This window comes from Pinus tabuliformis, chromosome Q, assembly GCF_031772625.1.
Source record: "Pinus tabuliformis cultivar Carrire ecotype Pingquan chromosome Q, CPIR1, whole genome shotgun sequence".
Classification (NCBI taxonomy): Eukaryota; Viridiplantae; Streptophyta; class Pinopsida; order Pinales; family Pinaceae; genus Pinus; species Pinus tabuliformis.
In genome coordinates, this window is record NC_142296.1 from 1,217,432,659 (window position 1) to 1,217,446,839 (window position 14,181).

At 39.2% G+C, this 14,181-nt stretch overlaps 1 protein-coding gene across 1 annotated transcript in view; it reads right to left on the reverse strand.

The window, feature by feature from the left end:
* The window catches only part of LOC149224160 (cytokinin hydroxylase-like), a 36,770-nt gene extending 25,200 nt beyond the window's left edge, over nucleotides 1-11,570 (reverse strand). The window contains exon 1 of the mRNA XM_089388100.1: nucleotides 11,366-11,570. Within this exon, the coding sequence (XP_089244226.1) occupies nucleotides 11,366-11,570 (205 nt within the window). The remainder of the gene's footprint in view (nucleotides 1-11,365) is intronic.
* Nucleotides 11,571-14,181: the final 2,611 nt, after the last annotated feature.

The window sequence follows — 14,181 nt, forward strand, 5'->3', positions numbered from 1 at the left end:
CCTACCACACCTATTTCTAGAGTATCTGTAGCTCCGGTTTCTATTGTTCCTGCATCAGTGCAAACTCCTCAAGCCTCTTTACCACAGTTAGGCCCTACAATTCAGACTTCGGTCCAGATGCCTGCAGGACAAGCTGGTCCAATTACGATTGTCACAAGTCAACTGCAATTCACTTATCCACCGTACCAGGGACAGTATCAATTCAGTACTACAGTACAAAACCTAGTTTATCAGTATCAACCATATTCTGGCTATACTTATCAACAGCCTCAACAACCCCAGTTTGGTCCCATTAATCCTAGTTTCCCAGGAGGTTATAACATTCCTAATGCAAATCCAATTCCAGGTTATCCTGGATATCCTCCTCCTGGAGCTGGTCTCGTTACTCAAGGTTTTCGCGACCCTAACTGTCAGTTACCATTTATTACAACTTTGGATTTACCTGATTTGTCGCACCTTATGAACGATCCGATTTACTATCTTCCGTATTGGCTGCCAGTGCCTAGTAAGTTGCCCAGTGATATCCCAAAATTTGAGGATAAGTCAGGAGAGGATCCGTCAAATCACGTTATGACTTATCACCTCTGGTGTGCATCTAATTCAATCATTGATGATTCAATTCGATTGCATCTTTTTCAATGAACTCTTATTGGTCTTGCCGCCAAATGGTACATTGAGTTACCATGAGCCTCTTTTTATAATTTCAATCAGTTAGCCACTTCTTTCTTAACTCATTTTCAGTTGCCTGTCAGATACGACAATGGCATGGAACTGTTAACTTCACTAAAACAATCCACGTCCACATATATTTCTCATCATATTCATGAATGGCGATGTAGAAGGCGTTCAGTGAAGGTTTTCATTCCGGATCAAATTTTAGCGGAATGGTTCATTAGATCATTGTTACCCAAAATCATTGAAGATGTAGCTAAGGGAGGAGTTGTCACTAAAGAGCAAGTCATTTCTCAGGCTCGGTACCTTGACCTCATCTATACACAGTCAGGTACTTTACATGAAAACATCCCTGATCTTCCAAAACATGGTCAAATAACTGCAGCTCCTTTAGGGTCTCATGCCACTGATGGTATGATTGGTTCAGTTAGTACTAAGAGTAAGAAGAAATCTTCAAAGAATTCTTCTCCTATAATAACTTTACCTGATTCCCTGATAGGAGATTCTTCCGCTGAAATTTCTGCGGACATTCATGTCATAGAATCATCTACAACCAAATCAAAATCTGGTAGTAAAAAGAAATGGAAGAAGAAAAAAAAACAAAATTCAAAAGATAAAACAGATAAAAGTGAATCTACTGACAAAAAACGTAAACCTCGCTATCCTTGTTTCATTTGCGACGAGGATCATTTTACCAAAGACTGCCCACATCGAGCAGAGGTTTCGAAAATCGTTAAAGGTTCTCAAATGCCTACTATCTTGAAGGATCCTTTTCCTACTCAAGATAGTAAGATGATTGGTTCTTCCTTAAATGCCTCAGAAGAACCCATTATGATGATGTCTCATGTCAGGATTGCGACGTGATCGCAAGATTATGGTAGTAAAAATCTTGTTGGTGGTAAAGAAGTAGAATCTTCTAATTCAAACACATCAACTTCACCTCCTCCTGGTTTCGGTCCACTACAGATCGAGAAACCCAACCCTGACTCAGTAATCAAACCACCTGCTAAAGGTATACTTCGGAAATCAGCTTTCAATCCACATGCGAGAGCTGCTCAGAATTATAACATTGTTGAAGACTTAGCTATTTCCCCTTCAGCAATGTCAACTTTGGAAGTGCTGCAATCGTGCCCAGCATAGCGTAAATTACTATTCTCTTCTATAGGAGCTGTCGATATTCAGGATTCGAACGTAATAATCTTCGATTTAGAGAATAGTACACCTCGCCTACCTCATCAAATGGCTTTCCAGATTCCATTATTATTCAAAAGTAGACCTTGCTTTCGGACTGTGATTGATGAAGGCGCTTCTACGTGTATTATGTTGATCCAATGTTGGAGATCGCTTGGTTCTCCCACACTCAATCAGTCTCCAACAATTCTAAAGGCTTTTGATGGCCGAGGGTTCCATTCTTTTGGTATTTTGCAGGATTTACCTATAGGGGTTGAAGGCAAAACCGTAAATCTAGATGTGGAAGTGGTTGATGCCCCTCTAGATTACAACCTTCTCCTGGGTCGCAGTTGGTCTTACGCTATGACTGCTATTGTTTCATCAGTCTTTCGGCTTATCAAGTTTCCTCATAACAGAAATATCATTACAATAGACCAGCTGAATTATTTCTCATCTGACCCAGCCTCTACAAATAGTATTCAACACGTTGGTAAAACAACTATCCCTTACAAGGATGTTGGAGTAGGTTTGATTAAATATTCTGGTTTACTAGGAACTTTTTCCTTCCCTCCTCCTAACGTATCACCTTCTATTGCAACTATTCATATGCTTTCATCGAACACTATTGCTTTTGATGATCCTTGGATCATACCTTCCGATTCTGAGGTGGATTCATTTGGTGACGCGATGCCTTTGAGTCCCTTTGAAATTGCATATCAGGCTGTACAGTTGTTTTCTGATTCCTATTCAACCGAAACTGATCCAATGAATGTGGTCTATGGGGAATCACTTTAGATATCAACCTCAGTTACATCAACACTTTCTGATCCTGTTCATACTGATGAGCAGATTCATGAACTTTTGTCTGTTGATGATTTACCATGGGAAAATCTTCATCACCGATCTTCGTTTTTACTTGAGCTTGATCATTTTGAAAATGATTTTTCCTCTATTTTTACTACTGACTATGTCAAATACCCGCAGAATCCATTGCAACATTCTGATTATGAGTTAAATTTGGAAAATATCTCTCAAACGGTTCCTATTGACATTTCAGTTAAGTCTGGAATTATTGAAAACATTCATATAGGTGCTTCCTGTACGGACGATGGAATCCAAACTTATAAAGCCCTATTTCAAGAATTTTGTGACGTGTTTGCTCCTCTCCACCCTCAAATTGTTGTCAGTCCTTTCGCAAAGTGGCGTATTGACTTTATTACATGTAACCCTCACTCGGCCGGGGGGCATGCGTATATTATCCTAGCAGTAGATTATTTTACTAAGTGGGTTGAGGCAATGCCTACATTTTCAGCAGACGGCAAGACTGATTTTGATGGTGTCTCTTTGTGTAAACCTGGAAATGGACTTTATCTGAAGAGATATTATGCTTAAATTCTATGTGGAGATTTTTTGTTAGATTAGTTTCTTTACAGCTAGTGTGTTTTAGATTAGAAAAGTGTGCCTAGTTTAGAGAGTGCTTTTATCACTATTCCTACTTATCTTGATTTTACTCTTGATATTGTAGATGTCGACGTCTCTTCAAACATACATTGGTTTTGTTGATGGTGCTTGTTGTAGAACACAGAACATTTCTTCCGCAGCTTGGGTTATCTATTCACCCACTCATGAGTTAGTATCTATGCATGGGGTAAGCCTCGGTCAAACAACGAATAACATTGTAGAGTATAGTGCAGTGATTGAGTTATTAACTGAATCCATCTCATTTGGGATTCGGAGTTTGATTGTTAGGTTAGATTCTAAACTCGTTGTATTATAGCTTAACAAGGTTTATGACATTAGAAATCCAGTGTTATTAAGATTATTTTTGAGAGTTCGTCTCTTGGAACATGAATTTGATTACATTGAATATCAATATATTCCAAGACATTTAAATACATTAGCAGATGCAGTTGCTTCTCATATGATAAATAGACATTTGCAATAATCAAAATAGTAAATTTAAGAACATTCAATAACATGTTACACGAGATAGCCGGTAATAGTGATATATCATAGCATAGAAGTGTGTTTCAAAAATATACATCGTCTTCGATCATAGGTTGAAAAACACCTTATGATCGGCAAAAATGATAATACAAAAAGTCAAAAATATTGTGTGAGTCTACAAAATCGATCATCCTATCCCTGGCAATGATCACGATAAGAAACCACTACTCGGGTCACCCTACATAGGAACCTCCTAAAAGGTCCTGGGACCCCAATCACATATCTCTGTAGCCTAGGTGGAATATCATCTATGCCAGTCTCTGGAATATCTACTGTCAAGCACTCTAGATGATGCTCCAAATCGGTCAGGATCTCTGTTGATTGGTCCCGTGGGGCTGGTATTGCTACAGCTGGGTATCTCCTCTCATAAGGCTGGAGAGTGGCTGGTCATCGTGGACCCACATCTGCATTTAAAATTTTTAATTGTCAGTTTTGGATGATTTAAAATAAAAAAAAATTAAAACTTAGAAAGTGTTGAAAATGATTTTACCTGAATCATCCCATTGCTCTCATGGTGGAAGAGTCATGTCTAGGTCACCGTGATAATCCATCCCGGCATATGGAAAATCCTGAATCATAAAAATTTGGTTGTTCAACCAATGAAAATACTCAGGCGGAAATTGAACAACCTCTAAGCCCTCCTCAGGGTGACGGGCCATCAAAGCAATCCAACGCATTATTCTAGGCTCTCGAGGAAGACCAACATCAACAGGAATATGCTGCAGGGCTAACATGGGGATCCTCTCTAGAGCAAAGCTGATAACGATAAATCTGTATCCAAAGTTTTTCAGCTGTCCATTCTTTGTTGTGGGTAGTTGGCCTTTCACATTTGCCAACACAACCTCACACCAGTTGAATATGGTGCCTCGAAAACCATCTACAACCATCTGCATCTGGGATCCAGTAGCCACATGCAATGCTGCACTCCCGCATAGCCTGGTAACAGTGAATGCAATAACCTTAAGTTCAGGATGGTTGATAGTTTTAATATCAATCCGTTTGTCCCTTGTTTGATCATTGCAAAACTCCAATCGGAGACTAGCGACAGACTGGCCACCTGGCCTAGTCCCGAAAAGAGATAATTGCTCACCCCTCTTGGACAAACTAGTCAAAAAATATATATCCTCCAGCTCGATTTCGAGCCAGTGGCCACCAATCATGAAACACTAGTCCTGCATGTTCCATCTGTCTACCAGCCATTGCAAGAGGTCTACTTGGGCCCTCATGCCCGGTATTGCCCAGAACTTAAACAATTTGCATGCTCTCAATGCCTGCAATGTGGGAAAATGATTTATTGTGGCAAGATCTACATCCTTGTGCTCGCGTTCTTGCCAAATAAGCATTTTGAGTGTCCTGCAATGCAAAAAGGACAATTTAGAACAAGTTAGTTAGAAAAAATTTTGGCGAAAATTGAGAAATTTGGATATTTAAATTTTGTTGCGCGGGGTCTGCACCCGCTGCTTACAAACAGTGCGTAGGTCCACACACGTTGTTGGCAATAGGTGCGGACCCACGACCTTTTTCTTTGTAGAAAAAAGTTGGGGTCCACAGGGGCCGCGTGTTGCACTTTCAGACCCCCACGAGCGATTTTCTAAACCCATTTCTCCTTCAAAAATCAAATCTAAAGCCTAAACACGAAATGTAAATGGATGAAATGCAAGTTAAGGAGGATGTGGATTACCTGGAGCTGACGGTTTTCGATTCCGACAGATGGATTTTCCAGAATCTTCATAGGAACTTTCTTACCAAAAAGCTCTCACTTTTCACTCTGAACTCAAATGGTAAAAATGAAGTTGGAAAACCCCTTTTTATAAGTTTTTTCGAATAAATGAATTTTTAATTTATTTATTTTTCACTTTAAAAAGGTAAATTTTTAAAATCATTTTTATTTATCTTAAACAGGTATGTGTAATGTTTTGAGTTTTTGTGCAGAATATTGGATTTTTTAGGAAAATTGATCATTTTTCAACAAAGAGCATACTTTTATCACTTTTTCAAACTCTTTCAAAAATTTACGAAAAAGAGAAATGTTGGAGTCCTCTTTAAGCTCTTTTCAGACTCTCAAAATATGAAAACATTGTCGGGGTCCACTTACAGCTCTTTTCTGACTGTATAAACGTGAAAAGATCGCTAGACTTTTGTCGTTTCAAGTTTGATACTGGTTATGAAACGACGTGTCTTCGATCACTTTTTTACTTTTTCAGATCGGAGTCACTAATTATGAAAAGTACTCCTTGATCGTAATGGTCAAGCGGTTCTCTCAAGTATTATTTTATACTTTTTCAGGCTTGAGGGACACAAATTTATGAAAAAGGACCCCCATGGAGTTTTCTTAAGTTTTTCTTCTGACTCCCTAAAATTGAAAAACACCGAGTTTTTCCTATACTGGACTCGTTAAAATTTAACAGTAAAGGACCTGTTCAATTTTAAATAGGAACAAACCACTCCTTCTTAAGGTTCAAATTTTAAACTAAATTGGATTCATCCGAAGGATGAGCTTATAAACAAGCAAATGTTATCCTCCTCAAGCTTGTAAAAAATAAATAGGTACTTGCCAGAAATGGTGGGGGAAAAGAGAGAAAAATGAACCTATTTGTTACACTTTGTGTTTTAGAAAAGCCATTAACCACTCTTGAACATGACACTTTTTGTTCACCTGGGTTGGGAAATCCTTTGCCAAATAGTTAATCAAACCATATTGAAAGTATTCAGCCAGTTTCTGGGTATTAGCTTTGGGTCAATTATCGCCAAACCATCTGCAGTGTCGTTATGTGTTCAAGAGGTCAGTTCAAATAAACCATTCATTTGCAAAATATCTGTCATCCATTTTTGACCATCCCTAAGTCAGTCCTTGCCAATATATTTCTTCAAAACTTGATCTATGATTTTGTGTTGAGGGCTTGCCTACGACAGATCGCTTTCTATCGACTTCAGTTCATTATCTAGAAAGATGATCTAGAAATCGTTAGTACCTTGAAATCTGCATGCCCTAATGGCAGGTTTCTCGCCTTTGATGATAGGTTGCATCATTGACCTTCGATCGAATGATTCTATGACATGTTTGACTTCAACTCATTTATTCACATTTCATGGATTGTACTGAGTACTTTGAGAACCATTTACATTACTGGTGGTTTCTCTCACACTTGTTAACAGTTCACATCATTGACTAGTAATCAAGTGGTTTCTACCATGTTCGACTTCGATACATTCATTCACATGAATAGAATCATACTAGTTCGGGAAGCGGAAATCAAGACCCTGGATCTAGTTTCTACCATCCAAGCTGTGAGGAATTTTGTTATTCATTATATAGTGGACTATTTATAAACAGATGGTTGTGCCCATACTGTGTCTACACATGTCTATACTCTTGATGTATTACAAAATCATTCCTGTATCAGAACAGTTTAGTCAATTTTCTAGTCAGTTTTGATCTGAGTATGGGAATGCCTACCACAGCGATGATATGTCTACATATATATATTTTTCATTGAATGTTTTTATAGGTTCTGACTGGGGTGTCCACAGGATGATCCTTGAAATGATAAAGTACTTCACTCTTCATCTTCATCTATTACAGACTTCACACTTTAGGGGGCAATCTGTTGCACTAAAAATTGTCACATTGACATTCTGCAATCTGTGTGAGTCCATTACCACTCATACTTCCCCTTTGCAAGTCTTAAGCCTCAGTTCCTCATATCAAGCCTTGAAAATAAGAGAAAGCCCTCAAAAGTCTCTAAAACTCTGGTTCCGCACTTTCTCTTTGCATTACCTGCGGTCCCGCACCTAATGGTCATGTCTCCTGCGCACCTGACCACTCTGCCTTTGTGTTATGGGTGCGGACCCCTGTAAAAGTTAAAAAGGTGCGAGTACATTCTAAAAAACTCACTTTCAGTCATTTCTAGAAGCTTATGGAAGGAATCTTGAGGTGGCAAGTTTGCTCTCTTAAGGTTCATGCATCCCATACCTTAAGGAGCTACCCCCTGCATGTGAGGAGCTTATCCCTTTGAAGGAGGATTCTATCCCTTCATAGGTGGACCTGTAACCTCCTCCTCTGCACTATAAAATGAAGCATTGGGCTGGTTACTGGAGAGGCTAAAAGTTGAATATTTTTGAAGTGAAATGTTGTTGGAACTTAGTCTTTGGTTGATTTTTTATGAGGAGAGATTACATACCTCTAAGATCTCATTTGGAAGAGTGCAAGGCTTTTCAAAGTAAAGGAAATTCCTGTTTCGGACCCCAGAAAGAGCTTGTTCAACATCAAGGTTGAAAAGGTTGCAAGGTTCTTCTACTTCAAAGTTAATACAAATAAGTTTGTTTTTCTCAATAAGTTGTTGGTTTATGGTTTATTTTATGGATTCCTTGATCACCATAATAGAAATGATTTATGATATTTGCTATGCAGGTGCTATTTAATGTTTTCTTGTTTGTGATTGTAGGTCCTCAAAGGTAACTCTTTCGAATGGTTGAAGGATGGCTACTACGAACAAGCATTGGATCTAAGGTAGGGTCTTAACACCTTTATAGTATTTATTTATAAATCGCATATGTCTAGAGAAAGATAGATTTGTTTGTCTGTTTGTTGCTAGACTATCTTCTGATACTAGGGAGATTAGTCTTGTCCGCAAGATTGATTTATCTGGCCAACAACTACCATTCACTCTTCCTGGGAAAGGTTCTCCATTTAACTTTACCAACTGCACCGCACCTCCGTTTGTGACCTCCTTAATAACATACGGTCCCAGCCAATGAATTCTAAATTTTCCTGGGAATTTATCAAACTTACTATCATACAGTAACACCAAATCATTCACCTTGAAGGTGTGTAACTTAATATGTCAAACTTGCCAGGCCTTTTCGCACTTCTTTTGTACCTGTTGGTGAAAGCCAGCTAAAAATCATTCTTCCTCGAGTTTCTCCAACTAAATGAGCCTCTCCTCCAAGGCTCCGCGGTCTGTCATACCTGTGAGCATTGTTATGCGCAAACTAGGCACGATGTATTCCATCGGCATTATAGCTTCCGCTCCATAGACCAGCCGGAAAGGTGTCTGTCCCATTAGTTTCTTGCATGTCATTCCATAAGCCCATAATATTGCAGGTACGCACAGGTCCCAATCATTTCGTTGCACACTACATACCTTGTTCAGTGCTTCGTACACCTCATTAAATGCTTTTGCATGGATAACCTTCTATGCGATCATTCTCTGCACATTCTGTCATTCCAACTTGAGGAGTCATTTGCGTAATTGCCCCCCGAAAACATGTTTATTCACCGTATCTCCCAACGCGAAGTTCATGTGCATCCAATTAGGTTGTTTTCCATATGTTGGCATCCATCTGGCTACAAGTGCGCATAGTTTATCCTGCCCGTTGCATTTATCTGTCAATCACACTCTAGGCTTCCCAAACCGCGTGCACAACATTCTTCTGCATTTGCACCATTCCTCAAAGATCACTTTGTGCGTACCCCACCACCTCACGAGCGTAGGGCGCATTACCCAATTCAAGGCTTGGAAATGTTGCTTTTCTAGCACCTCCCTTTCAAACTTATCTAGGAAAGTATCTACCTCACTTAACCCATCATAAGTAGGTAGATCCTTTACTTCCGTTGATACGCAACACAACAATTTTGTCATCATATTACAGTTTAGCATGTTTACCTCGTGTAACCGGTTCTGCCATCGCTCTATCTCCTCATCAGAATCTCACATACAAGAGCTTTCGCGCTCCCATGAGATCTGTCCATCTGCGGTGGGATTCACCCAGTCTTCCTCTCACACAGTTATCTTGTAGATGCAGTCCAAATCATCGTCGCTTTCATAGTTGCACACAAGCTCAGTCTAGCGTGATCCCTCAGCAGGGTCTAAGGGTATAACTATGCATAGAGACTTCTTCTCAAAAATCATCTTGCGCTTCTTCAGATTAATCACCCCATTCATGTCAATGGCCCAATCAATTCCTAAGAGTGCGAGGTAGGGATTGCTATCATCAACAATCTCTATCACTTCAAAGTCTGCTAGCGCGCTCGCTCCCTCAATATCCACAGTGATTCCCTGCAATCATCCCATGGGTATTATCTTCTGCTGGTTCACCATTTGCAGCTGCATAGGAGACCATTGTAGCGTAGGCCTCCCCACGCACTCCCATATCTACTTCGGCAGAACGTTTGCATCTGATCCTAAATCCAGAATTACTTGGTCCATCTCATATTCTCCAATCTGCGCAGTTAACCTTATTTCTCTTACCGTCCTCGTCGTATGCTTTCCAATCTTCTAGACTACACGTGGTTCTCCTGCAACGGTCCCAATGCATCTGTTAATGAATCCTTGTAGTCCCTTTACATCCTTACTGTCGCGCAGTAACTTTATGCATGTCTCCAGGAACATCATAAGCATAGATGGGTCCATTTCTGGCTCCGGTCTATCTTTGCTTCCTAGAGTGGAGGCATCAGTGAAGCTCTTCTTAGCTTCCATGAAGGTTTCCTTAGCATGCTCAAAATCAAACTCTGCTTCTTTCGTCTGAGCCTTGCGAACCCAAGTACTATCTTCATGTTGTTTGCCTTTATCGTCTCCCGTTATGATTCCACTTCGGAGCACAATGTTCACATTTGGATCTTCCTCGCATGGCTCAGACCTCATCATCTATAAGTTCTAAGTTGGGGGAGGCGGTAGCGCTCCCTTGTCGCGTATCCTAGCTATCAGCGTAGGATAATATTCCGTCTCATGATCTAACAATGTACAATACAGACATGACGGACGCATTAGATTCATACAATTACGGGCATAATGTCCAGGCCCTCCGCAATTGTAGCACATCAGTTGTCCAGGACCTCTTCCAGGTCCTCCTCCACCTTGGCCTCATCCACACCCTTGAAATCCTATTCGTGCTACTCCTACGTTCTAGTCTAGGGGCCACATTTTGTCCTGAATTCTGTAGGTGTGAGTTCTATCCATCATCAGCTCGTAACTTCTTCAAGTGCGCTCATCGTGTCCAATCGATCTACAAAAGTTACAGAACAACTATTGTGAATTTTGCGTATACTTTTGTAACAAATGGCAGTTGTCAGTAGCGTTCTTTCCTATTATTTGACAAATCGTGCACCACAAAGCAGGTGTTGTGCTAGGTCCTACCTGTGCCTCCGGTCTTAACGGTATCGGTCCTCCTCCCGAGAGGTAATTCTCAAACATCGGGTAGTGGTCCTTATCATGACCCCAACCCTTACATTTTACACACCACACCTCTTCGTGCACTTCTGGTCAAGCTGTCTTGTCTTGTTTCAGACTATACATCTCAAGGAATAAGTTTTTAAGCTGCGTGTGGATCTGCTAAAATCCCAAGTTAGGATCCTCCATCGGGGTTTCATGCAGCCTCATTGTGATATCTAAGGCCTCTGCCTGAGTCATTAACTTCTGTTGTGAAAACATGCTCCTCAGATGTGGAATTAGCAACACTACAAACCATTCTCGGTGTTGTCCATCTGTCAGATTCATATTAGATTCATGAATCATACACTTTAACCTTTGATCCAGCTCCCGAGGAGTTTCGCCTGGTAGCATTGTGATCTCTTTGAAGCCAATGATTGACTGCACTTCTGACTTCAGCTTGCTAAATTCCTTGTTTAGCTCAATTTGGATATCTGCGATTCTCGCATTCGAATTGTCATTAGAATGCTTAATATACCAGGTCAGCTTGTGATCTTGCAGAGTGCTAACCATTGTCGCTTTCTTTATATTATCATTTGTGACTCCCTGTGCTTCCCATGCCACTCTTGTCACAAACCAAAACTAGTTTGGATCATCATTTCCTACTACCTTGAACATAGGTAACTTTACCGTGCTTGCCATTTTGACTCGTGGTGGTGGCAGAGGTGGTACAAGCAAAGATGGAGGTGAAGGCAGTGAAGCTGGTGGCAGTGTGGGTGGGGGTGGTATGCGCGGTATTCTTTGCCTTATCAAATGGATTGAACATCATGGAGAGACCTTCACGAGCTCTTCCTCGTCCCCTCGTGGAGGTGAAATCAAAGGGTTGTTCTCTAGTCCCTTACTTCCTTCATTTCTGTAGGTTTTTCCGCTTCGTGTAGCTCCAGACATCAAGGTAATTGCATAACCCTATTTTCACACAATAGCATTTAATCCAAGTATTCAAAGAATTTACGTACTTACCTTGTGGTCCTTTAAGAAAGTGTCACTCCGCTTCGCTATAGTTGACTGAAGTATCTACCGCGAACGCAGTAATGAATCCTCCTATAATCTAATCAAGCCAGTGATCAACATTGTGCGCGATCTTATCTGCCGATGCTTCCAATCTGTGCACCAACTTTGGGGTCCACACAATAGGATTGTTAAGTTTCCACCTTCCTTGGCTATTTTCTAGCTTCGCGATCCACTCATATAGCTCAGTAGGGAAAGATGAAAAAAATATTTTATGGATCTGTGTGTACAAGTAGCAGTCTAACCACTCTTATTTTGTCAGTCACGAGTTCCTGTTCTCCTGCACCGTGAACTCGTGAATTCTTCTATCCAACCAACCTTCAATTTCCTTCTTAGTTGGATTCCAATGATACGACATCAGACATCTCTATGCAGATTGCGGTCACAGCAACAGAACCATTGTTGTGTTGAGAGGTTCTGATCCAGCTTCGAAGTTAATTAGCCAAACAAATCCCTACACTACTAGCCCTTTCAGCAATAGCCCGCTGAGCGCAGACTGAGGTCTCACCTGAAGCAATATGGGGGGATGCTCGAACCAAGTTTTTGCACCCTTGAGATGTCTAAGGGGTCGATTTAGTCCAACTGTGAATACCTTCATGTAGGTCACTTCGTGCACTATCCTAACCTGCGAGGCCTTTGCGATCTGTTATAATCACCTTCGTGCAGCCCTAACTAGGGGCTGAGGTGCTTTCGCACTGCTAGGGCAGCGTTCTGCGATATTTCGCCAAGTTAAACCATGTATCTTACTTATCTTCTTATAATTGTTAGTTAACTTCACGTAAACAAATACTTTATCATATATTAACTTAATCAACACAATCATATAAGTTTGCGCAACATATAAATAGTGAAATTGCAATTTCTGCCCAATACATTCAATGCATAAAACAGGAAGAAGATACACAAAAATGATATGAAACTTCTCTTTATTACTTCTCCAACAATTACAGACTTGACTCGCCCTGCACACTCAGCCGTAGGGGTCTGTACACTCAGCTGCGGACCACTAGGCCTCTGCGCACGTAGCTGGAGAGCCTTCTCCTACTCTATGACCAAAGACTCGACTCTACACTTAGATAAGACTCAATTCTCCATCTATTACTTTCTCAATTGATTCCTTCTCTTCGCTGATTTACATTACAGAAATGAGGGTGGACAATCCTATGACTCATTTAGAATCTCGCACTCCGTGCCCACAAAATGCGAAGTCTTTACCTCGAATTTAGCTAGAATCTGGGCTTTAAGCCCCAAAACATTCCTTGGGGGATCCCGTGCCCAAAACTCTCTCTCTCTCTCTCTCTCTCTCTCTCTCTATATATATATATATATATATATATATACAATCTTTAAATTGTACTTTTTAATGCATTAAGGGATTCACTACCCTTGAAAATCCCTTGAATACATGGAATAAAATATATTAAACATGCAATTCATACAAATATCTTCTCTATTCAAAATTAGTCTTTAATAGATGGGTCAAAATGTGAAACATTGATACTTGAAACGCTACGACAATAAGAATTTAATTTTTCAATTACTTTATATAATAGTTAGAATTATTATTATTATTATTATTATTAGTATTATTATTATTATTATTATTATTATTATTATTATTTTAAACCATATATAATATATAAATGGTTGACATTGGAATACTTTAGTTAACATGACCACTAAGATATTTTATTTATGGATACATTCTCGCACAGTTTTCTATTAATATATTTTTAAGTACATTTCAATATTAATTTTAATTACTTTATCTCTTTGCTCATTGAAATATTTTATTGTGGTATATATATATATATATATATATATATATATATATATATATATAATTTTAATATTTATTTTAACTAATTTATTTTAATATCAATTTTAGAAAGACACACACAGATATATATATATATATATATATATATATATATATATATATATATATATATATATATATATATATATATATATATATATCTGTGTGTGTCTTTCTAAAATTGATATTAAAATAAATTAGTTAAAATAAATATTAAAATGGTTTATTTATCCAACTGAAATATGAAATATATATATATATATATATATATATATATATCAACTTTATTTATTGTTT